The sequence below is a fragment of the Corticium candelabrum genome, chromosome 4, assembly GCF_963422355.1.
Source record: "Corticium candelabrum chromosome 4, ooCorCand1.1, whole genome shotgun sequence".
In the NCBI taxonomy this organism is placed as follows: Eukaryota; Metazoa; Porifera; class Homoscleromorpha; order Homosclerophorida; family Plakinidae; genus Corticium; species Corticium candelabrum.
The window spans coordinates 7,782,985-7,808,416 of record NC_085088.1 but is presented as its reverse complement, the minus strand read 5'-3'; the positions used below and the strand labels follow the sequence as shown (position 1 = coordinate 7,808,416).

Genomic DNA, 25,432 nt, shown 5'->3' with positions numbered 1-25,432 from the left:
AGAATAAATGTTACTGCCGTTGCCTCTACCCTAGCAGCGTTGCCTTGGATATGAAGATGTAGTCATTTTAACATGCCGCTGACTATACAGACGCACACTCGTCTCCCCTCTGTGATGTGTACACTACACCACACTCATTACCGGAACTTGAAGAACCCAAACCAACTTTGACTTGCTATTTCTCTGCGAAGACGTAACTCAAAAATCTAAAAATAATTTTTCTGCTATGTATGCAACTAGAACTATCGATTCCAACGTAAAAGAATTTTTGATTTTTGCATTGCAGTTACCCTTTAATTAACAATGCAAAGCGATGCTGTGTCACTTTGCATCTTGTGTCATTTTTTGTTATTTACATTAAAATTGTCCACAACGCAGTGTAGGACATAGCGTCACTGGAACTCCAAGCAAGATACAGAACCGGTTTTATTTCTTGTGTTAGGTTTTGCGTCTTGCATCTTTGTATCCATTGAAATTAATTCATGACAAGGTTGAAGAAGCAATGGAAGATAACGTTGGTGATGCCATTGTAGAGGTTGTGTGTGCTAAATACATGCAGAAACTGATGCTTGAGATGAGTGCTTTTGAACGCAGAATGATCATGATGCAAGATGCAAAACGTTGCATAAATTTAATGTGAACCTGGCTTAAGTAACTGGAGTGGGGAGACTGTCTAAGGGTAATGTTTCAAGGCTGCATAAACTTGTACCTTGAGACCAACGTTATGATGACTGAATAGTCTATTGTCATTAATGATAAGAAGCCATAAATTAAATAAACAGTCATTAATTAAATTTTGACTGGTGGTAACAATTTTTTAATTAGTTGCATAGAATGGAACTGTTTCTAATTACCAACTTGAGAGCAGCTAACATTAACAGAATGAATTCGTAGCTAGACAGCAGTGCTTGCAATCAAGTCGTAGTCATGCCATTAATGGTGTTCAGTACACTTCATTGTATTGCCTTGGCCACCATTTGTTATTGCCTTGGCCACCGGTGTCAAGCAGAAATGCCTTGTTCCATAAGTTTCCAAAATGTTAGTGTTGTAGGTTGACAATGATGAGGACCATCTGTTTGATGTTACATATCAGCATTTCAGTGTGCTGAAACCAGTTTTGAAAGAAGTCGTATGCACGTTAGAGAGAGTTAAAGAAGACCACATCGAAAAAACAGAAACCTATTTATCAATTTTTCAAGTAATTGCTACCTATCTGCATGTACTCTGTACTTTCTGGCCAGCCTATTTCTAGCCAACTGTCCAGACCCATTGATCGCTAGATTATAAAAAGCTGAAACTGGCCACTGCAGGTTTACACTGCAATTCTATTATAGATTCTCTTGTCATTGGGACACATATGGAGTCACTTTAAATTTACTAACACTTGGGCAGTAGCAATGGCGGATGTCCAGCAGGAAAGTGAAAAGTGAATTAGGCGTGGCTTTTCAGTGGGATTGATCCGCCTTTCCAAACTTAAAGTTCATATTACTCTGGTGCCTTGGTTTTCAGTGTAGCACAACATACAGAGGCGCTTATTCAACAAACACCATGGAGACTTCTAATTAGTCAATAACATGTACTTGGTAGTAGGAGAAATTTGCTTGCATTCCACTTGTTTCAAACTATCTTACACAGTTTATACCACTTATATCCTAGGATGTATAATGTTTGTTTGCAATAGCGAATGGTTTCTGCTGCTCCTGAGCATGTAAGGGAACAGGTTGCACAGGCTGCTGAACAATTCTTGTCAGAAGACTTACCAGAAGTTGTCTTTTCTGCTCCTAAACCAGGATTGAGTATGTGGGCATCTGCAGTTCGAGTTGTTGATCCTGCACAAGGCACAACAATGAGCCAAGTGTTTTTAGAACAAAACGTGGCAGCATATAGGTATGATTTGTTGCTAAATATTTGTATATTTTGAACGAATTTCTTTTCGTTATATAGTGTTGCTGTTTGCCAGTTTTCGGGTCGTGGTGGTACGTCATGGCATGTACTTGTAGGCACAGCTAAAGATGTTCAACTTCAACCAAGACGTTGTGCTGGAGGAGAAGTTATGACTTACAAGATGGACAATGATTCAAAGCGACTGAATTTGCTGCACACGGTATTTAAACTGAATTGTCATGATCAGTGAAAATGGTGCATTGTGAGGTGTGCATCATGTTACTAGAACCTCACTAGTCTGAACCCTCACTAATCTGAATTACTAGTACAGTGCCCCACGCATATCTGGCCATCCGGGGGTTTTGAAAGTCAAACGCGTGTAATTCAAATTATTGGTGCTCACGATTGCGTTGAAATTTGGAGACGTGTGCAGCTTGAGATCTTAGTTGCTGTATTTATTCAAGTACAAAATTGATGACAACCGATTGTTTAGGCTTGTACTTACTGTAATGTATTTTGGTTACAACCGCAACTAACGTACTCAATACAACCCAATGCCAAGGCTTGCAGCTTAGTACACAGTGCAACCTCTAGAACATTCTAGAACCAACCCCAGAAACTATCTTGTACGTCCGGGATCCTTAGCTAATCCACTACACTATCCCCCTCAACTAAATAGATTACGATGTCCAGCTATCGTATCAGGTGGCTGACCCTTGTTGACACGGCTGCACTTGCGCACGATGGGTTCTGATGGTTCTGAATCTGTCTCACTGTCAGAAGAGGTAAGTGATGTAGTGTCATTTCTTGCAACGACATCTCGAACCCTAGATTTAGTCAGAACCGGAGGTGCAGCTGTAGTAACAGCAGTAGCTTCCTCCTCTTTCTCCTGAATATCCATGTGATATGACTGCAACTGATTGATATGAACCTTCTACTGTTTGAACCAATCATGTAGTATCTTCTCCCTAAGACCCTACTGATTTGACCAATCTTCCACTCCTTGGATTGGACTCCAAGGCGAACTACGACCCAATCACCTTCCTGAAATTCATCTGTCTCGAGCTGTTAGGTCATGGGCAGTCTTTTGCTTCTGTTGAGACTCCTGCACTCTGTCCTGCAATTTGGGTGGAAGCAACAAGTCGAATTGACATACGAGATCTCTATTTAATAACAGGCTTGCTGGTGAATCCCTGTCGTTGTATGAAAAGTGTTCTGATAAACCGCCAGAAAATCTGTAACAATTTCATCAAGAGTAGCTCTCGGAGCGGTCATTCCTTTTCGAACAGCCTGCTTAAATGATTGTACAAACTGTTCGACTTGGCCATTGCTCTTCGGGTGATAGGGCAAAGACAACGTGTGTAATATGACAATGCGAAACCAAGCTGGCCCAGGCTGGCTCGGCCACTTTCACACGACAACAAGGAAACAAACTGAGATGACGGGGGCTAGCCCGGTTACAAGTGCTCATGCGAATGGTCTATAAATGAACAGTGGTTGGTCATGTGATCGTTGTGGTACACTGTATTTGAGGAAGTATGGCATTTGTAATACATTGACTGTTAAATGATGTGACTAGTAGCACATTCTTTAGTGTGCTTGTTTTTGCTGGTCACTGAATAAGTGAAGTCATTATGTGCAATCAAGGTTTAAGGAGTTACAGACTAACAGTGCAAGTTAACTTTGTTCATCTCTAATTATAACTTTACCCTGCATGCACACGAACACATAGCAATGGATGAGACTGATGTGGGTAGGAACTTGGGCAGGGCAGGCTTGACCGGTTGGCGGGAGTGACGTGTCACTCCGGGCAACAGCAGCCCTGCTTAAAGTGGCGATTGGCTATCTGGCACAGTGACATTTTTGGCAGTTGCACTTACCCCACCAGGAACCCCTCAAGCAGCTGCCGGAATGCCAGCTCCCGGAATGCCAGCTCCCATACACCATGTGTCAGAGACAGACTCGAATTGTCTTGGGGGACTCTTGACATACTGAGAGAAACACTCACTTTTCCATTGACCAGGTTGTCTGATGAGCCATGCTTGCAAGCAACTAACTGCAGCTGACGTGGCTGCTCGATCCTGAAGCTGTGAGTAGAATAGGCATTGGGAGGAATGCTGACTGAGGTCAAAAGCAGTTGCAGCATAGTGGCCAGTGACGACTTATAGAGGAATTGGCTGGAGCTGAGGGTGCAAAAGCGGTGTCATGACCATTGTGGCGAACACGGAGATAGCCGACCATAGCCTGCACTGAGCAACAATCTGTCGAACACCAAGCAACTCTGATTGTATGACCTGCTCTAAATTGATCTGTCTTTGATGTCTTCAGAAATATAGAAAGTTTGTTGGCTTCCAAGGTGAGATTGGATTGAAGAGAGGTCCGTCCGTGTAGGGTCATACATAGTAGGGCTCGGAGCAGAGACCCTAGAAACTGAAGAAGGTCAATTTTAATGCTGCTTTGTACGTTGCCTTGTCCTGACTGGGGATTGAAGAGGAAAGCTCCAGTTCATGGATGAGATGCTGAAGTAGGTTGAAGCATACCGGTAGTTTAGCTCTGGATGAACTGGACTGAGTGCAACAGACTCCACGAAGAACGAGCAATAGATGATTGCCTATTATTGGGTCCGGAACACCGGCTTCAATGTTATAGAGATGTATAGAGCACTGCCCTGTAATCAGACAGCCATGCAAGAAGTATACGAAGTAAGACTGAGCTTTGTTGAAGTCCATAGTAAGAGGGATTAATAAAGACTATTTCAGACGCAGGACTTCTAAAGGCTTGAAACGGTTGTGCTAGCACGGTAAACATGATCTTCCTTTGCAACCCTTGTCATTGGACACCACCATTCACTGGACATGATCTTCCCATGAAAACAGAAAGGCAATTCTGCAACTTCAGACCTGAGATAGGTTTATAGGTGACCAGCCAACACCACAACAAAACCAGTGTCTCAGTTTGCTACTCTTCAGAAGAGGTAGCACATGCTGCTCATTGAGTCGAGGTGTACCACCCTTTCATTGGACAGTGGGTTTTTTCTTTGTAATAGCAGTCTGCGGGTACTACTGTCATGAAGAGAGAGTTGGAAGGAAATATGGTACGACTCCCAACTCGTTTGACCTGTATTTTACTTAGGTACGGTCATTAGCGGAAACTGCTAAATATTCTCTGCTGACAAGCTCACTCTGTTGGTATCTACTAGTTTTCTGGTAATGTCTAGTCTTGCCAGCGTAAACATTTTGAATTCTTGAGTGTCTTGCAGCACAACTGCACAGGCTTGATGCACATGGATGTAGCAGATGATTCACGTCACCCACACTCTCCCAACTTTCACAGGAACTGCCTGTGCTTTCCTTTCAATGCCCTAAATTTTTATTTGGATCCCTATAGGATGGGTGCAGGTGTTTCTATCTCAGTTTTATATCTACTCAATGTTCTCCCCAGAAATCTTAAAAGGCAGAGCGGGATACACCGTGAAGTGAGCCTTTTCCCAATGCCATGCCCAATGCTGGTTAAAACTGTGTCTATTTTACAGATCAATGAGGCTCCCCTCTGTATAGATATGGCTTCGTCAAAAGCTCTAGAAATTTTGCCGTCCTTGCCTGTGGGTTGCTTCTCTAAATACAACCCATTTATGGCACGAGTTTTTTTCATGCTTTAGCAGACTTTGGCGAGTGAGCGTATTGCATGCGATATCAATCTGAATAGCTTTCTCTAGTGCAATTTTTTGGGATCTACATTGTGTTCGACAATGTGACCTTGTCTCGTTTCTGCCTCACAAACTAGAAGCCATAGGAAATCATTTCGAAAATCATTTAGCCACTGGCGATCAAACTCCAGTCGTCCTGTGTTTGGAAGATCTGCTAGGAGCTTCCATCATTTGCTGCTTGTTTTCTTTCAACAGTGCCAGTTCTTATCTTTGACGGCGTTTCTCGTGAAGAAAGACTGAATAGTTATTTGCGACGCTGGCATGATTCACGTGCACTTTGCTGACATTGCATACTTGCACGTGAGCACCAGCTGTGAAAGCGTAGTAAATGGCTGCATAATTGGGTGTAAAGTGTTAAGTGTTCTGCATAATTAGATGAAACCCGCTGGCTTAGTTAATAAGTTTACTCTGAGATTCTCAGGTCTTGGCATCTGAATGATATAAATGTCCTAAAAGCTAAAAGCTTAGAATAAGGTGGAGTGGCCTGCTCTGCCAAAAGATCCTGGGGAGAACACTGCTACCATTGCTTGCCCTTGCATCGTGTGGGTCATTGTTGGGACTACCAGCTGTACCGAACGCAAGAACTTTGTTTACTATCAGAACAGTTGGAACCTTCACCCCTGCTTCTCCTATGTAAAGTCGAATTAGATTATGTCACGCCCTTGTCAACGATAAGTAGCGACTTTCTGTTGCAAAGGGTAAAAGAGCATTTAGTATGTCAATCTTGCTCTCTCGTGCTCTCATTGGTTTTGGTTATTGTCTTCTTTGTTGAACGGCTAGTTTATTCAAGCGACAGTTTCTACATGCCCTAGTGGGAGTATGGCTGTAGGCGAATTACCGTCAAGCACTCTAGGCGAGCGTTCTACTTTCTGCAGCATGACAGATAAGTGAATTTAGTCAACTGCAGTTATTTGAAACCTTAGATTGGTTGCTGAGGAGCTAAAAAGGGCAAGAAAAGGGTGTCCGATTATTGGGGTTTGTCTTTTATGTTAAACGGCTAGTTTGTTCAAGCAAGACTTTTTACATGCTTTAGTGGGAGTGTGGCTGTATGAGAAATATACCCGAGTTACTGTCAAGTGTTCTAGATGAGCATGCTGCATTTTGCAGCGTTTCAGATAACTGAATTTAGTCTAATGCAGTTATTTGAAACCTACAGTGCCTTGCCAAAAGTCATGGTAGTGCCAAGTATTTCTTGTTGTTTGCAAATCACATACCCACAATACTCAAGTTATCATGCCCACAATACTCAAATTGCACGATAGCCATAAAGCAACACCTAATGAAACTCGCTAGATGAATCTGTTTGAATTATGCCTCCACGCAAGGAAATGACAACAGATGAGCGGTCTGAATCTGTTGGTATGTGGAAGGCGGGAAAGATGACACAGATTGCCAAAGCGCTGAAGCGGCCATTGACAACAATATTGAATCTAGTGAGAAGGTACAAGCTCAACGGACATGTTCATAACATGAAACGAGAGGGAAGGTCAAGGAAAGCAACAGCAAGGGATCTGAGCCATTTGGAAAGAGTGGTGAAGGAGAACCGACTAAAACCAGCAAAACAATAGCACCTGAGTGGAGCAAGGCCTGCTCAAAATCTTTCAGTCAGACAACAGCAAGAAGAAGGCTGAAAGACATGGGGTATCACGGTCGTGCTGCTCGAAAAAAGCCTTTCATTTCTGAAAGCAACAGAAGGAAGAGGGTCTGTTGGGCAAAGGAACACATTAGAAAAACCGTCGAGGATTGGAGCAATGTGGTATTTACTGACGAAAGCCGCATCAAACTCAGTGGCAGTGATGGTAGAGTGTTTGTTTGGAGAAAGACCAGAGAAGAATGGCTACCAGTCTGCACTTTAGGCACAGTAAAGCAAGGTGAAGCGGCCATCATGATCTGGGGTGCCATGACTTCATCAGGTGTTGGACCTCTGACTTTCCTTGAAGGCAAAATTAACGGTGAAAAGTACAAGGAAACACTGGAAAAACACTTCCTGCCTTTAGCAGCCGAGAGAGGTAGACATGGAATGTCAACTGTTTTGCAAGATGACAATGCTCCTGTACACAGAGCGAGGAAGGTGGCGGAGTGGAAGACCCAACATGGCATTACATCCCTGGACTGGCCGGCGCAGAGCCCAGATCTGAATCCGATTGAACATTTATGGATGATACTGAAGAAATCTATTGATGCAAGAAATCCTCCGCCATGCAACGTTGATCAGCTGAAACAAGCTATCAAAGAAGAGTGGATAAAAATACCACAAGACGCTGTGCATAAACTGATGTTATCTATGCATTCTAGGGTAGAAGCTGTCCTGAAATCTAAAGGGTTGGCAACTAAATATTAATGTACAGGATATAACACAAGGCGTGTGAAATTAGAAGCTTGTGTAACAAAACAGGAGCACTTCTTGCGTGGTGCAGCCTTTTCACCCAACTACCATGACTTTTGGCAAGGCACTGTAGATTGGTTGCTTAAAGAAGGACAAGAAAAGGGTGTCCGATTATTGTGGTCATTGCCACGGCCGTTTGACTGAATGTAACTTATACAGATCTTGGCTGACATGCAGGGTTGCAACACGATCTGTAGGTAGAGTTGTTGATTAGTGATATATAATTAACAGAGCTGAAGGATACATGTGTGCAATGTAAACGCTACTGTCCGATGAACGGGGTATGCAAGGCTCTGTGCAGTTTTTGATCTCACTCTAACCAGAGAAGAAGTACAAAGCTCTCTTTCTTGGTGTACTCAATTACAACTTGGATACCTATATTTATGATGTGGTAGCACTGCATTCAAAAACCGATGACTGCAAATTCACGTTTGGAATATGATGGTGTCCGAGAAACGGGGCTGCATTGTAGCTGTCAAGACTTTTATTGAGCCATTGGTGGCCAGCAAGCTGTGATTAGTAACATAGCGAATGACGATGGTTGCCCCATATTACAGCAGTAATTGTGAGAGCAAACAGTTCTTGCCAAGCGATAGAGATGCCATTCTGAAATACCGGCCAAGGATACGCAAATCAGTCTTAGGAAAAATATCCACCACAACCGTGTGAGCCAAATGCATCCGTATAGAGGCAGAGTTCAAAAGCAGACGACCAGTAAGGTTCCAACATGAATGAGGTACCGTCGCAACTTGGGAGAGAATCCTGCCATCACTGAAGATCATCTCTTGCCTTCGCTGAGAGACGAATGTGATGTAGTTACAGACTAACAGTGCAAGTTATATCTACTTCTGTGTTAATACACAAGTTTGCTAGACAGCCTTCAAGACAATGGTGTGAAAATTGTGGTAAATGAGAAGTAGTGCACTTTGCTATAAAATGAGCCATAACTTGTATTAAAGGGCTACTGCAGTGCAAAAATCAAAAATTGTTTGAGCTAAATTAAAAGATCTTCATATGTGTACTTTAGAAAAATAAAATTAGATTTTTTGCGAATGTACTGAGAGAATGAGAGCAGTTAAAAGTTACTACCGTTTTTCCATTTCCGGAATGAGGCGGATTTGCACATTGACGTCACTGGAGGCACCCTATCCATTGTTGTGATACTCAAGTATGGTGCCACATTGTGTTGCAGCAGGCTGCAACAACTTTAGTCAGTCTGGATTAGTGTACATACTTACAGGGTTCTAGCCAGGCGTGGTAAGGCCCGCCTACACCTTCAGACCTGCCCACTACGCCTTCAACATACCCGTTACGCCTCCAACGTTCTGGCTAGTGTCTCTGTTCATACCTGTGGAATGTTTATACAGTGATAGTGAGGGAGTAGGTGGAGACTTGTCAATCATGAACCTCTAATGGCATACCTATAGTATTGCAATTGGATTTGTTGCCTAGCAATAGTAATGAGAAACACTTAGTTAAGAATGTAATCTATACCCTACTATCAGTTTCCAGTGCTTTAGTGTGATTTGTAGAGGCCAAGTTTCAGTCAATACTGTACAGCAAAAGCGAACGATTTACAAAAGGTATCCTAAACCACTCTCGAAACCATGGGAAAAAATGTCCCAAAAATTTGCACTACATGCCACGCTCATGTGCCAGACTCATGGGCCACGCCCATACCGCTATGCCTTCTAATAATCCTGACTAGAACCCTGACATACAGTTTTGTTTTCCAAAAAATCCACACCTTTGTAAAAGGTGGGAAAAACAAGTTTGATGAACAACTAGGAGACGGCTGGGAAGAGCACAATGTAGTTTGCAGCTGTCACTTCGAAGAACACTGTTTTGAGAAAGAGCCTGAGTTGTTTTAAAGCTTTGGACTCAGCAGCAAGAGAGAAGGCTATAGTCTGATGTAGTACCAACCATTTTGTACAGCAGGTTGATTCTGCACACCGTAACCACCCCGGAAGAAGAAGAGGCTTGGCTTCGAGAAGCAAGAAAGAGCTAGAGTAAGTGCAGTTGCTTGTTGATCACCAAAAGAACAAATAAGTAATCATTTCACTTTCAGTTATTGGAAGAAGCTCTTGTTTCTGTCGAAGGAAAGAGGCGTGAACTTTCACAAACTGTGATGTCTTCAGAAAGCAACATTGACATTGGCAACACTTATTATGATGATGGGTTACGTATTACTCATGTGCAAGACGGCGGTAGCAATCTCATTCTGTTCTTGGCGATACTGATAGTACACTGTTTGCAGTACAGTACTGTACCCATACGTCAAGACAGTTGTAACAAAAACCAGGGTGATCTATGATGCACTGCAAACTGGCATTGTATTCTGGAGAGAATTTCTGCGATTTTGTTGCAACACACACACACACACACACACACACACACACACACACACACACACACACACACACACACACACACTTGCACAGTACTGTACATAATTAGTAACTACAATCACACCTAGCAGAGACAATCGTGTACAGCTGTCGGCAACTTCCGCTTCTGCACAGTAGGCTTACCATGACATGTCAGACAATCGTCACTCCGTTTGTCAACATCAGCAGATGAGGGCAGTTCATCAGTAGATGCACTGTTAGCGAGTGGCTCAAACATATACGGTTCCACAGATCCAAAGTTGTTTGCTGCGTTCAGATGACGATGTCAACGGACTGAAAGATTGCTCTCTCGCATGCTCCAGCACTTCGCTCAACGAAAAATCCGGCGATGTCAAATCCTAAATTGCTTTCCAAATCTCTACGGGTAGCAAGGTTGCTCCAACGTGCTCCATTTGCAATACTAATTAGTAGGTATGATAGCGCTACTCTGCCTCCACTGATGTCAGTGTGCTAACACCGCCCCATTCTGGAAATAGTATTTCGGAAGTAGCTTTCAACTGCTCTCATTCTCTCAAAACGCGTGCTAAAAATTTAATTATATTTTCTAGACTATACACATGTAGATCTTTCATTTTAGCTTAAAAATTATTTTTGATTTTTGAACTGCAGTGGCCCTTTAATTTTAAACACAGTGGTACCTGAATTTGTAAACATGGTATTTCTGTCAGTTTGTGTATCAGTTTGTGTTTAATTGTAAACTTGATTTGTAATGTAATTTTATTTTTATGCATTACCGTTTGTTGCCAGACACCTGTTGAAGACATTCCATCAGCAATTCATGGGTTTCAAGGTCGTGTCTTGATTGGTGTTGGGAAACTTCTCAGACTTTATGATATGGGGAGAAAGAAGCTACTGCGAAAATGTGAGAACAAGGTACAGCACACTCTTCTTTATCTTGGTGCATAGTGACACTTGTATTTGGTCATTTGTTGAAGCATATTCCCAATTTTATTGTATCCATACAAGCCATGGGCTATAGGATTGTGGTCGGAGATGTACAAGAGTCATTTCATTATGTCAAGTATCGACCTGTAGAAAACCAACTTGTTATATTTGCAGATGACACAAACCCAAGGTGTAATGACTGAGGATAAGCCGAATGTGTTTATCATGTTAGCATCTTCATTCTTTGTAGGTGGGTAACTTCTTGTTGTCTAGCTGACTACAGTACTGTTGTTGGATCAGACAAGTTTGGCAATGTGGCTGTGGTAAGGCTGTTGGTAATTGTTGTTGTGTATATCATGACCATAGCATTCTGTTGTTTTGTGACTGAAATAGCTGTGAAAGGACATATTTTGATTAACATTATTTATTGACTACAAGACAATGAAGAAAATGGTTCCCTGTTTTCTAGATAGATAGGTTCTGTTTATGATTGCATATGTTATACTGTGCTTTTAAAGGGGAACTCTCGCCAAATACTAAAACTTGATGAAAGAAAGATACGAGTCCTAGTATCTTTCTGCAGGAAACTTACGGTCCAGCCAGCCACAGGAGCAGAGAATTGGCCACGAGTAGTTCAGACAAGCCCGTATGTAACGCACCTAAAATGTAGTGAGACATGATCTATGAACTAATTTAGGAAGGATCTCCTTTGAGGCTCAATGGTTATATCGATACAGTCGATACTTGCATGATATGTTTGGGGTCCCAGTTTGCTTTAGTCAATAAATCACAACAATAAATTGCAAATAAAGTCATACAATCTTTATTCTTGAAAGCGCACAGGTATTGGTCTTCCTTGCTAACTAGCAATCAGAGTTTATCTGATGACACATATGGGTACTAAACACGCCCACACAGGTAATTTCAATGCTTTATTTCTCTGTCATGGTAAACATCTGCAGGAAACGGTTGCAAAGGGTTGTGTAATGAAGTGACAGCTTTCATCTGAAAGATGGTTGATGAGATGGTGAGAGTTGTCCCTTAACAGAGAACTTCTACCAACTTAGTCTTTCTTGAATGATAGCTACTAGCTTTACTCTTGTTTTTATCATATTTTGTCTTGCTTTTCACTGTCATGGAGGAACAGGGAAACTAATTCCAAAATGGCAGGCATGGGACCATATACTGTTTGAATTTTTGCAAGAAGGCTACTATTAATGCAATGTATCGCTTTAATATGTTTCTAACTTACTATATCATTATCCACTTTGGTTTCTCATGTCACGACAATTGTCATTATTGTCTGACTTTTTGTTCAATAGTTTCTTATTACTAATACCAGAATTCCCGCTCAATTGAAGGCTGTGTATTGGCTAGGGTAGCTATGTAACCAATTTGCATAACAAGGTTGGTGGAAGTTCATCTGCAATGCACACCCAAAGAACGGCATGACCATGAGGTCTAAAATGAAGTGTTTAGCATGTCTCTAAGACCTTGCTGTCAAAATTTTTTCAGGGAGAAGTCAGCGTGGACAGACTTTAGTGACATTAACGTTTGTCATTTTATTGCTTGAGAACTGATTTTTTTAGCTTAGTTCAAGCCTTGATTTTTAGAATTTTGAATGAGTGCTATTTGTAGCACCAATGGGGCATGGTTGAGCACCTCATGGTGCAAAATTGTGCTCAAGCTCAATTAATTAAATAAATAAAAGGATTATCGGCTTTCTGCCAGTGCTTACAATACGAGGCTACTCAGCAACCTTCATTGCCAAAGAGACATTGCCGGAAGTTGCTGGCGTTACAATCTGCAGCATGCATGCATTGACTCTTGTTGCATTCATGGTGTTAAAGTTAGTATCCAATGACATTGCAGATTGATATCCTTTATAGCTCAAGGGCTGCCCAAATGAAGGTATGTTGCTTCTAGTGTCAAGCTATGAGGCAGTTGTACAATATACTCAGTCAAGTTAATGCTTAACTTTTGTACCTGTATTTAAATACTAAACAACCTTCTTTTGCATGTGTTGTAGAGTGCTGCTGAAAACAATCAGGGTCTGCATATGTTGCCATGAGTCATGCTTCCATGCTCTTATTCACAACTGTGTAGCCATTATCACTAGTTAGCTCCAGCTTGCCTAAGATTTGTCTGATCTGTGGGAGCAAATTCTAGTACCCACCACACCTCTTTTCTGTCCAAAGCTCTGGCGCATTCAGTGGTTTCATGGGTGCAAATTAACATTCGTGCATCTGTTAATTTTGAGGCCTCTAGTTAAAATTAAGTCAGCTCGCTTGCATGGTACAGTCTACAATGAAAGTATTTTGAAACATATAACTCTCAATATTTTGTTAATTAACATTCTCTACCAGTTTAATTAAGTTTGCTTGAGAAATTTTTAGTGCTATATTGTGTGATTTAGTGTCGGCCTCTGCAGTGTACATGTGTTGTGTTGCAGATGCGTCTACATGAAGATGTGAATGATGACGTGGATGAAGATCCAACAGGAACAAAGTCACTATGGGACAGAGGTCTTTTGAGTGGAGCATCACAGAAAGTACTTGCTTTGTTCTGTGTTGTATGTAGTCTTGTGTTGAATTTGATGTTGTAAATAGGTTGATATTGTTTGCAACTACCATGTAGGAGAAACCATAGTGTCACTGCAAAAGACAACGCTTGTTCCAGGTGGCTCAGAGTGCATTGTTTACACAACAATGTCAGGAGGAGTAGGAATCCTTGTACCGTTCACATCAAGAGAGGTGAGTACAATAGAACCTCACTAAGCCAAATCCTTGTAATTTGAATTACCATGCATTAACGCCCTGCCTCGTGTATCCAAATTATAATAGGAATTTCGAGCTGCTTGATGTGGGTTGCTGCCGCATTGAAGCGGTTATCTAGGTTTTAGCAAATGCGCGTCTCTGACTATATTAAGTATTTAGAAGTATGTAGTTGTGCACTATGTCGTTTACCACAAACATGACATATGGAGACATCCGTAAATGCATTAGTGGTCTGGGTGTCTGAGGTGATGTCTGGACCTCTGAGGTTATGTGTTTTTGTAATCTGACAGGGCTTGGCACAGGGCTGTTTGGATTAGCGAGTTTCTGCTGTAGTTTTTTGTTATTTTTGGGTTTGGTATGCTAAAATTGGTAGTTTTGCGTAATCTGTTTGGTAATAAATGGTAATCGAAATATTGTACACCAATGATGGATGTTTAATTCTGAATATTCTAGTGTAGTGGATTTGTACTAAGGGCTCATTCAAAATTATCAACATTTTCGCGAGCCTACAAAGTGCACTCTTTTCCAGTACCCTTCCTCTCTCTCCAAAGCTTATGCTATAGTATTGAAGCGCAAACTGTACGTTGAAAGAACGTAACAATACTTAGCTAGACTATAGTACTGCAATAGCATTTTCACATGGAAGGTTGATGTTTTAATGGGCACATGCATACAACTCAATGGAGTACTTATTTATACTACTGAGGTGAGGGTCAGTCTCACAGACCAAAGTGCCTTCTGCAGTTGTAGGAAATCGAGGTAATGTCCTGAATGCTCACTATCAAGTGTAATCTTCTTGCATTTCCTGCGGTTGACCATCTCTAATGATATCAAGTGGAACGTTTTTGTCATTTACTTGGACGAACAGGAAAACGTTGAGAAAGTCGTGGTAGAGGCAACTGGTCATTTTATGATCCCATGTTGTTCTAGAACAAATTCGTAATATGCTGTGACGCACTACATTGGTAGCCTCGACACTAGGCCTCCCTTTGCTTTCGGTGGTCCGCCCGCGCGAGGATAGCAACGAGACTGTATCACGTGATGTTCTCTCCGAAAAGCAAAGGGAGGCCTAGTAACTCATTATGTCACGTGACAACTTAACTAATTATGTCATTAGGAAAACCCACCCTTTGTCGGTTTGTTTCATATTGCTAAAGACTTGCAAAAAGAGATCAGGTGTGTTTTTGTTTACAGCAGGTATACCGTCATACCAACGGTGTTGGAACGGAAAGGCGCAAAATGCAGTCAGCAACTATGCATGCTGGTCTTTGCAATGCTGCGTACTGTTTAGTTAGCGTAAAGAAACGAGTGCAAAGACTGTACGGCCATGTCACGCGCAAAAAGACAACGCTCAGACTCTGTCCTGTCTTGTCGTTGACTAGAAGACTACGCAATACCGATTAGGCTACTGTACATGTACGCTTTTGTCTTAAACTATCATCGTGCTCCCGGAATCGATTGCGACTATGCGTGAAATTTCTACATGGCTGATGTCAGCTTGAAGCTACTCCAGAAGCAATCGCTGCACGCGATTAAAGTGATACCTTCACTCGCTGCGATGTAGGGAAAATACTGGAACTGTTTGCACACTAAATGACACCTGTGAGGTGGGCGATTGTTTACTGATCTCCGCATGTCTCAGAGGAAATAATCAGGAAGTAACTCAAATGTGATTTACAGTCAACCAATCATCATTTGCAAAATAGATCAGGTGACAAGCTAGCTTGTCACGTGACATAACGAGTTACGAGGCCTCCCTTTGCTTTTCAGAGAGAACATCATGTGATACAGTCCCTTTGCTATCCTCGTGCGGTCGCACCACCGAAAGCAAAGGGAGGCCTAGTGTCGAGGCTACTACATTGGCAAATTTCATATACAGCTGTGTCACCAGTCTTGCTGTGCTTTCGGCTTCTTAGATGTCGCACCTCAATGCAGTCATGGCAAGGCTAGCGAGTATAATAGCTCTTCAACACTGGTTGACGCATTTCAGTTATGAAACAGAGAAATTAGATGATGGAGACACTACCGATCGACATTTTATAATTACCTCATTCCCCTAGCGTGCGATTTGCGAAACTGTCGATAAATTTGAATGACTCCTAAACGTGTATCATTTTTATGTCTATTTTTGCACAGCTCAGACTACACTGGCAGGTGGCACATTAATTGAAAGATGGGGATATTTCCTTTGATGGGCTGCATGCAAGGCTTCTTTCATTGCATGTACGTGTACATCATACTGTTGTACTTTGAACACCACTTTTCTCAGTTTCTCTTTGTATCTGCGGGAAGTTTGTGCTGGCAATGCCTTTGCTTGTTCTTCATTTAAAGGGTAATCGCAATGCAAAATCAAGAATTCGTTTACGTTGGAAATCAATAGTTCCAGTTGTATACATAACAGAAAAACTAATTTTAGATTTTGAGTTAAGTCTTTGCTGAGAAATAGCAGGTCAAAGTTGCTTTTGCTTCTTTGACTTGTGGTGACGGGCGTGGTGTAGTATACATGTCACAGAGGGGAGACTCCACGCTAGTGTGTATTGTATACAAAGGAATCTGTGGCAAAAAATGGTTTGGTGTTGCGGGGCTGCAGGATGCATCAATTCGCGCAAGTCGTATGCAAGCGTGTTTGATTTCCAAAGCTAAGAAAGAGTGGGAATAGCAAATAAGGAGGACATTTGCAGAGACGTTTGTGTCGTCCAGGCAACTGTACAACTGAGTGCAATGCGTCCTACTGAGTGGACAGGAGTCTGTAGTAGCCACTTTAAGCCTGATTGCTTCGAGATACAGCCAGGTCTATTCAAGAACTTGGTCTATGTTGTAGAAGAGCGAAATTGAGGCCACCATTTTCCATCTACCTGCCTCCACACGTCAAGATCACAACACGTACTCTGGAACCTTCACAAAACAAAAGAAGAGCCACATTTGAGAAGCGGAACAAATGAGGGTAAGGAAGAATCTCGTGCAGGACTAAAACTACTGCAAATGGCTAGGAGAGGTCAGACTCTTGATGACTTGCGTATAGGTGCTCGATCATCATGTGTAGTGAATGCAGTCGTATGCATTACGGTATGCTGTACAGTTCAAGTCAAACCTTGTGTCAACGTGAATTCAACGCATGAACGTCAACTCATTTTTGTTCTCTTTCTCACATCACGAGATCTTACCATGCAGTACACTGTGCCATTATTGTCACTATTCGACATTATTATCGCATCATTATTTGATACAACCTCGAATACGTTTTGACAGCACACGCACTCCACACGAGTATGTATCTATCATCTCACAATGACTACAGCTACATCTGTGTGATGGTTGTTTACTTACCTGGATGCGCATCGATTATGTTTGCTACTTCTACTTTTACTTACGATGGTGACAGACTACCGGTTATAGCCTGTCTGCTTCTAAGGCAGCAGGCGATCTCAAAGCTTCAGAGACACGGTTGCTGAGCTCGAACATGTACGGTCTAATGGCTCCCAGCAGATCTTCATCCTGCGATTCATGCGATGACGGAACGTTATCATTACTTAAAAACCTTTGGAAGGCTCTTCAGAAGAATAATTGTCGCTGTTGTCACTTCTTACCATAGTAGCATTGCTTTGGATATGAAGATGTAGTCATTTTTACAGGTCGATGACTATACAGACGCACACGCATCTTCCGTCTGTGATGTGTACACTACACCATGCCCATTACTGGAACTTGAAGAACAGGAAGCAACTTTGACTTGATATTTCTCGGCAAAGTCTTAACTTAAACATCTAAAACTATTTTTTCTGTCATGTATGCAACTAGAACTATCAAGTTCCAACATTAAACAATTTTGATTTTTTGTGTTGTAGTTACCGTTTAACCATGCATTTCTTGTTTGAAAATTGATGTAACTGATTTCACTAACATTAGCGTGCTCACATGTGGGTCTTTCGGCTTTTCACTGGATACAGGGGAGTTCCACACTCTTAGTTAAGGATTTCAAATTGCTCTGCCACTTTCTAAGTAGTGTGGTGTAGTGAATCAAGTACATGAATTAATTGAATAGGCTTGTTTGTGTTAATGAAAAGGAACTCTCGCAAAGATTCAAGTTGATTTGTAATAGAAGTAGTCAACCGATGTGAAGTGCAGCCGTGGTACCGGCTGGTAATTCCAGGAATATTACATTGGGACTGGTCCAAGACTCGTACGGTATGCAGCGAAATAACAAGCAAATCCCTCTGGCATTCACCCAGGATTTCAACGGATTACGACAGGAACACACGAGCAATTGTATTGCAGTTTATACATATACTATTCTTATAATGCGGCTATTCCAATGTAAAGAAAGCTAAATAGAATAGCTGCAGTCAGCTGTTTGTTTAAAGTCTAAAAACCAATACACATGGTGATCTTTCGGAACACTGTTTGCTGATTTTTTTCTTCTCATACCGATTCTCTCAGCTGCATATGTTTGTATTGTGTCAAATTTCTCGAAAGTTTTATGAAATCTTCTAGCCATTGCAGTGAAGTTAGAAAAGAATTTTAATGCAGACAGCTGGAGCAAGAACATGACTGCCGCAAAGTTGAACATGCACAACAGTGAAACTACTGGTATATGATTGGTCTAGCAGTAAGCAGTGGAATGGAAGCCTCAATTACTCCTAGCAACTGCCCTAGGTGGCTAAGAAACTTGCTAATTAAATAAGCATTCCTGAACTTAGTTGTCTTACCAACAAGCCATATGCTTTCTGTAAAGAAATGACTAAAAACATAAGCAACTATGGCATAAGCTTCTGGTACACGTACAATAGTGCACTTTCTGTATGAATCTTAAAATTCATCCTTAGAGCGATGCATTTGCGAGCATATAGATGTAGTAGATCTCTAATGCTGTGGAAACAACGTTAATGTCATTCAATCCTTCAAAAATGGTCTCACAGTTCTTTCACAGATAATTGTGAGTGTTGTTTACATGTCAATCTAAGGAAGTCTCTAATCACTTTCACGTCTGTGCCACGACCTGATCCAGCCTGCAGGATAACACGCTGTGAAGGTCTGAGGTGCACAGATCCGTGATCATAAGTTCCGGACACGGCAACGTAAACCGCTTCGGTGCACTTGGCATTGGGCATTGTAGTGACCCTTTTTCCAAAGGTTTTTCTGCCAAAGCACTATGTAGACGGAGAAAAAATTGTAAAACAACTCAATTTTATTATCTGAGGTGTAACTCTTCTTTAGCAATGAACAGAACGACTACTATACCCTTAGTCCGGATATCCAGGCCTCGGGTAATAATATTTCTTTTTCATGTTACGGTAGATGATCTCATTTGTATGGCACGACTCAAAGATTATAAGTTTGGACAGTGAAGGTATTCATGGAAGCAATCAGTACCATTCAGAATGAATGCTGTGCAGCAGAAAGAAATGGTGCTTTATAGATAGTCTCCTAGAAAAGTCCTTAAAAGATATAGATTTTGGTTTGGTTACCAACTAAGTGAGTACTCGTATATGATTCTCTGACCATGATGTCCTGAATTCAATCTTGGGTGTCAACAGCAATATAATGAAATGAGTAGACTTGTTTCCGTCGATGGGAAGTTTTTGTGATCTGGCATGGGGATCATTGGCAATGAGTAGCCTCGTCCCCAGACTCTCTCGCGCTAGTCTTGTCTGATGCCCGTATGACAATTCCAGGCGTGAGAGAGTCTGGGATCATCCCACCTACTTCCTGCCATATCTCCTTACTAAATGGTCACTAAGTGTCACCCCCAACGTTATTAAGTGTCTCGTAGCTTCGTAACTTCGAAATCAAATTAGCGTTAGAACTAATCCAATAAACGTATCACACGGGATGCTATGACCATTGTTTGGTGTTTGTGGCATATCCAGCACTTACAGACAACTGAAGTATGTTGAAAAGGTAAGTCTATGGAGTGTTGGTGACGTGTGTCGTGTAAGCTTGTAGTCTGAGATCTACAATTGGCGGAGTGATGACCTTCTACCTAGTCACACGCGGATCTCCTGTGTGGCCACTAGCGTTTGCACGCAGACTAGACTCTGTAGCAAAAAGCGCACAATGACAAGGGAAGGGGTTGATCTTGACATGAAACTACCTTCTACCCTTTGAGAAGTCTTCAGGTATGAAATATACATCTTTTTGCAAAAGAATAGCCCTGGAAGCTTCAAGTTGACCCTCCAGACCGTAGTTTCATGTCAGGATCGACCCCTTCCCTTGTCATTGTGCGCTTTCTGCTACAGAGTCTAGTCTGCACACAAACAGTAATGGTTGCATGTGATCTACGTAGGTCATCACTCCGCCGATTGTAGATCTCAGACTACAAGCTCACACAACACCCGTCACCAACACTCCATAGACCTACCTTTTCAATATACTTCAGTTGTCTGCAAGTGCTGGATACGCCACAAACACCAAACAATGGTCATAGCATCCCGTGTGGTACGTTTATTGGATTAGTTCTAACGCTAATTTGATTTTGAAGTTACGGGACACTTGATGACGTTGGGTGACACTTAGTGACCATTTAGTAAGGAGATATGGCAGGAAGTAGGCGGGATGATCCCAGAGTCTCTCGAGCCTGGAATTATCATGATGGGAACCGGATAAGACTAGCGTGAGAGAGTCTGGGGACGAGGCTAGGCAATGAGCATCAGTGCTTTCCTGATAGTCATTGGTATCTACTGGGCGTGCTATTCAGAGCTGGTGAAATCCTCGTATCACACTCAATCAATGATCAATAAGCCAGTTACCAGTGCCATATGGATTACATAGAAACACGTACTTCTCTGGAACTTACCTGCCGGGTTGGTGGGCACCCAGTTGTGGGTAAAGACCCCACTTACCCTACCTAGAGGGTGATGACGACATAATGGTCTAGTGAACGGTCTGTTGACGATGACATTCAGTGCTTTTCCTGTGGTCATTGATATCCACTAGGCATGCTGTCTAAGTTCTCGATCACCATAATGCCTGCAATCTATCGAATTGGCTAGTCATTGATCGCCATGTGGACTACACAGAAACATGTACCCTGCTGGGCTTATCTGCCGGGTTGGTGGGGGTAAAGACCCCACTTATAGCCTAGTGGTTAGAGTTCTGGTTTTGTGACCATGTTGGCCTGGGTTCAGTCCAGGGTTGCGACAGCAACATAATGAAACAAGCCTGTTATTTCTTTCTTACTGACTATTTGGTTATGTCTGTGAGAGTAGACTTGTTTCCATTGATGGTTAGTTTGTGTGATTGGGCGTGGGGACCGTTGGCAATGAGGATTAGTGCTTTCCTGGTACCGGGTCCTTGCTACAGCGTGGCAGCACGCCATCAATCATCAATAACCCAGTTACCAGCGCCATATGGATTACACGGAAACATGTACCTCTGGGACTTACCTGCCGGGTTGGTGGGCACCCAGTTGAGGGTAAATACCCTACTTTTACCCTACCTATAGGGTGATGAAGACATTTCTATTGCATCACCACAGTAATGCAGTTCTCACTGAGGGTAGACTAACACATAACACACAGCTAAGTACAGGACAACACAAGACAAACTACCACCCTTCAACCATGTGTAGTCTGACTATATTGTTAGGTTAAACCTACTTTGTACTGAGCGCAATACGTTTTTGTTTGTTGATAGTTGCAGTGAGTGATTAATTTAGACTGGCTGCACCAACTCATGACACTTGTACACAGCACAGCAGGACTTTCTTGTGGTCCTGTATAATGATTTCCACTTTCAGACAATTTGTCAGGTGCCTGCAAACTACTGTAATGTCTCGTATAAAAGCCGAGCTTTTACATTTTTGAGTGTAGCATTCAATGACATCGACAATAAAGACAAAGAAGAAGCTGGTGTTGCTCACACTTTTGAAACTGGCATCTCATGGTAGTTGTGTCGATATGTCTTAACGAGTCTTACTTTTTCAAATGTTATATGGTTGTCCTGTCTACGGTATATTGGTATACGGTATATACGGTACGGACTTGGTATATGACATGTTAGAGGTCATTGCAAAGTTGATCTCTGACATTCTGAGGAGAGCAATAAGTTAGGACATAGACTCTAACGATTAATAAGACTTTTCCACTTCTGAGGTTCAGACAAGCTGTTATAATTCTAGAGCTAATAGCTTACCATTGCTCACCTCCATATTTTGAAGCTTGTCTGGCTGACTGATGTACTATGCCAACTCCTCAGCAGAACCTTCACCTCTACATAGTGACAGAGCTTCCATTTGAAAGCATCTGTTGCTAGATATTTGATTGAAACCATTAGTCTCTGGTATACTTGCAGCAAATGTAAGTTGTATTGGTGCATCTCTCAAATCATAAGTGTTGTATTGTTTTCAACCAAACCCTTTACCTGTGATTTGCATTTTCTTGATTGTTTTAATCTCCAAACTATTGTCTTCATTTAGTATTGATGTCTTATTCCAATGTGCTGAATTTGCTATATATTTCTTGTTGGGGCTAGCCTTGGTGAAACCTTTCCTATGTGTACTGTACTGTGTTGAGATGTATGTAATGGTACAACCTGACGTTGATTTTGAGCCAATCACAGACATGATGGTTTGTGATCACAATGCAGGTGTAAGTGTAATAGCTGTACGGCTGTCCAGGTTGCTGCACACCATTCCCACAAGACTACTAAAATGTGCAAACAGGCTCGAGCTCTTAGATATGGCTTGACGACGGACTACAGCAAAAAAATGCAACTAAACGTGAGAACACGTTGCTTTTACAAAGAAAGTTACGTTAGCACTACACATGCTACACATGCATGTTCTCCATGATGTCCAAACATGCAGCCACATCCGGCTGTGACTATAAAATAATCGTAGCTTGATTTAACTAACACAAATTGGTTTGCGTTGTGGAGGTGTAGGAATCAGTTTGTGTTATCTAAACCCGAGTTTCTTCTATACAAAACCCTTTTGACTGATCACTGTGTTTTCGCGTCTGTTCTCGGATTGCCCCAACGATATTTTGTTATTTTTGACTAGTGTTGTGATTCATCTCTTTTTTTGTCAACCGTCTTTAGCATTTCTGCTCCATTGAATGCATGCAGTACATGTGACTTCCAGATGGCATGCAAGTCACAGAAAACTGCCGAGTGTTGCAAGCTATCTGCTGCATATCACAAACCAGTTTAAGCCTGGTGTACTGGAGTGTAACTCAACAAACAACCAAACTTATATTAACTAGCACACTGAGTAGTTTATATCCTTTGTTAAATTTGTCAGAAGGTTTTCTCCAGTTGTAGTCGCTAGGAAGCAATACTCTAGGGACAGCACGCACATGCTCACATGCACGCACACATACACACACAGTAACGGTAAAGGTTAAACATCAGGAGCTGCCTTTCAAGGTCATGCCCCGGCCTTACAGCTTTTCTCCTGTGCTAGTCAGGAGAACTATAGGCTTGCACTAGCCGGGCCAGGTACTCAGAAGCACTGACTTGTAATGCTAACTGAGTGTGTGCACCCAAAGTTTCACCAGGTTGTCAGCAGTTAATGGTCAAGTCACAGCTGGTGGCCGTTACCATCCCTAGTCAATGACCAGGTACTCACACTCCTGAGTTGAGAGAAGCAATTGTGTGAGTTCTTTGCCCAAGGAAATTATGCCTGTGCTCCTCATCTCGAACTTAAACTTGCAGCCCGAAGGTCCTGGATCTTTCCACTCTCCAAATGTGACTCTTTAACGATTGAGCTACACACACACTTGCACCCGCATCTGCACACGAACTAATGGATGTGCCTTTCAGGTGGTTATCCAAAGATAGCGCATCTTCTGCCTATTTCAAGATGGGGCCTCTGGCACTACTCAGAGTTTTTGGTTGTGCTGATGTAGTGTTTGGCATTTGGCCAAGCATCTAAGGGCACTGACTATGGCACAGCTTTGGCACTGGACATCAAGCCATCAAGTACCTGTATGCTGCATGTTCTCTGCCAAACCCAATGGTCTGACCACTCCTGTCAAAGACTATATACTCATCTTGCTCTTGAACTTGTGACTTGAAAGTCCCGGATGTTTTCATTCATTGTATATGACTCGCTGATGATCGAGCTAATGACCACACACACACACACACACACACACACACACACACACACACACACACACACACTTCATAGATAAAGATTTGGTACATTTCTTACTATTGTACAGTATCTCTACGTCATTTGAGTTTGTTTTTTGGAATAACTGGTGTGTGTGATTAGATCATTCTTGTTGTAGGATATTGACTTTTTTCAGCATCTTGAGATGCATATGAGACAAGAACACCCTCCTCTTTGTGGTAGAGATCATCTTCACTATCGCTCTTACTATTTTCCGTGCAAAGTGGGTCTGATCACATTATGTATCTATAGTAGCTGGTGGTTTATTAACAAGAGCTATTTGTAGAATGTTATTGATGGAGATTTGTGTGAGCAATTTAATTCTATTGAACCAGGAAAGCGACGTTCAATAGCTGAAGATCTTGACAGAACTCCAAGTGAAGTATGTTGAGATAATTAGTATTCTGGAAATTTTTTACGTTTTTGCATTCATGGTGATTTGTAGGTTGCCAAGAAATTGGAAGACATACGGACACGCTTTGCGTTTTAGAGCTGGTAGTTGTAGCAGTATAATTGTTGACATCTGTAGCAATTGTTTATGTTGTATGGTGTGTTAGAACAGCAAAGTGAAGATGCTGATATTCGATAACTTTTTGTGCTATTATGGCATTTTGACTATCCTATTGATATAGCAATAGGTGTTTGCATAACGATTGACATTTTAGAAGTAAAATATTATCAGTTGTGTGTGTCTAGCCTGAGATAAAATCTGCTAACATAACTACAGCACCACTGTCTACTTGGGAGTCTGGTAGTTTCGGCTAAAGGTGTGAACCTTTTCTTCCTCATTTCATTAATTAAAATTAATTACTCTTTCTGAAATTGAATTAGATGTCAACAGAATTGTCGTTATGGTCAACAGAACTGTTCTCTAAGTCAACAAAATGCACACTGGCCAGAGCTATAAAAATGTATCTCAAGCACATCAAACCACCAATTGGTCGAGATTTTGGGCTAGATGTGGCAGTTTCAAGTTCTAATCATGGAAAACTTTTTTGAATTAAGCCATGTTACTAGCGGGGAACCCAAAACAATAAGGGCAGTACGTGTGTGTGTGTGTGTGTGTGTGTGTGTGTATGTGTGTGTGTGTGTGTGTGTGTGTGTGTGTGTGTGTGTGTGTGTGTGTGTGTGTGTGTGTGTGTGTGTGTGTATGTTGTGACGGTATGACGTAAAAAGTTGATATTACGATTAGATGAGTTCGCGGGCTTGAGTGCAAGGTTTGCGTGGAGTAGCCTTGTAACCTTGTAATAACGTTGGGTTCAGTTCTAAAGA

At 41.9% G+C, this 25,432-nt stretch overlaps 2 protein-coding genes across 2 annotated transcripts in view; both read left to right on the top strand.

Annotated features, from left to right (window-relative positions):
* LOC134178554 (splicing factor 3B subunit 3-like) overlaps positions 1-14,363 on the top strand; it is a 63,208-nt gene extending 48,845 nt beyond the window's left edge. Inside the window, exons 19-26 of the mRNA XM_062645426.1 lie at positions 1,682-1,887; positions 1,945-2,104; positions 11,132-11,257; positions 11,320-11,459; positions 11,520-11,592; positions 13,722-13,820; positions 13,879-14,022; positions 14,337-14,363. Coding sequence (XP_062501410.1) covers positions 1,682-1,887; positions 1,945-2,104; positions 11,132-11,257; positions 11,320-11,459; positions 11,520-11,592; positions 13,722-13,820; positions 13,879-14,022; positions 14,337-14,363 — 975 coding nt within the window. The remainder of the gene's footprint in view (positions 1-1,681; positions 1,888-1,944; positions 2,105-11,131; positions 11,258-11,319; positions 11,460-11,519; positions 11,593-13,721; positions 13,821-13,878; positions 14,023-14,336) is intronic.
* A 2,665-nt stretch (positions 14,364-17,028) lies between these two features.
* LOC134178553 (splicing factor 3B subunit 3-like) lies at positions 17,029-24,880 on the top strand. Its single transcript, XM_062645425.1, has 4 exons — positions 17,029-17,112; positions 24,279-24,383; positions 24,447-24,542; positions 24,606-24,880. Exons 1-4 carry the CDS (start codon positions 17,029-17,031, stop codon positions 24,648-24,650), a joined length of 330 nt encoding a protein of 109 aa, XP_062501409.1. The 3' UTR covers positions 24,651-24,880.
* Positions 24,881-25,432: the final 552 nt, after the last annotated feature.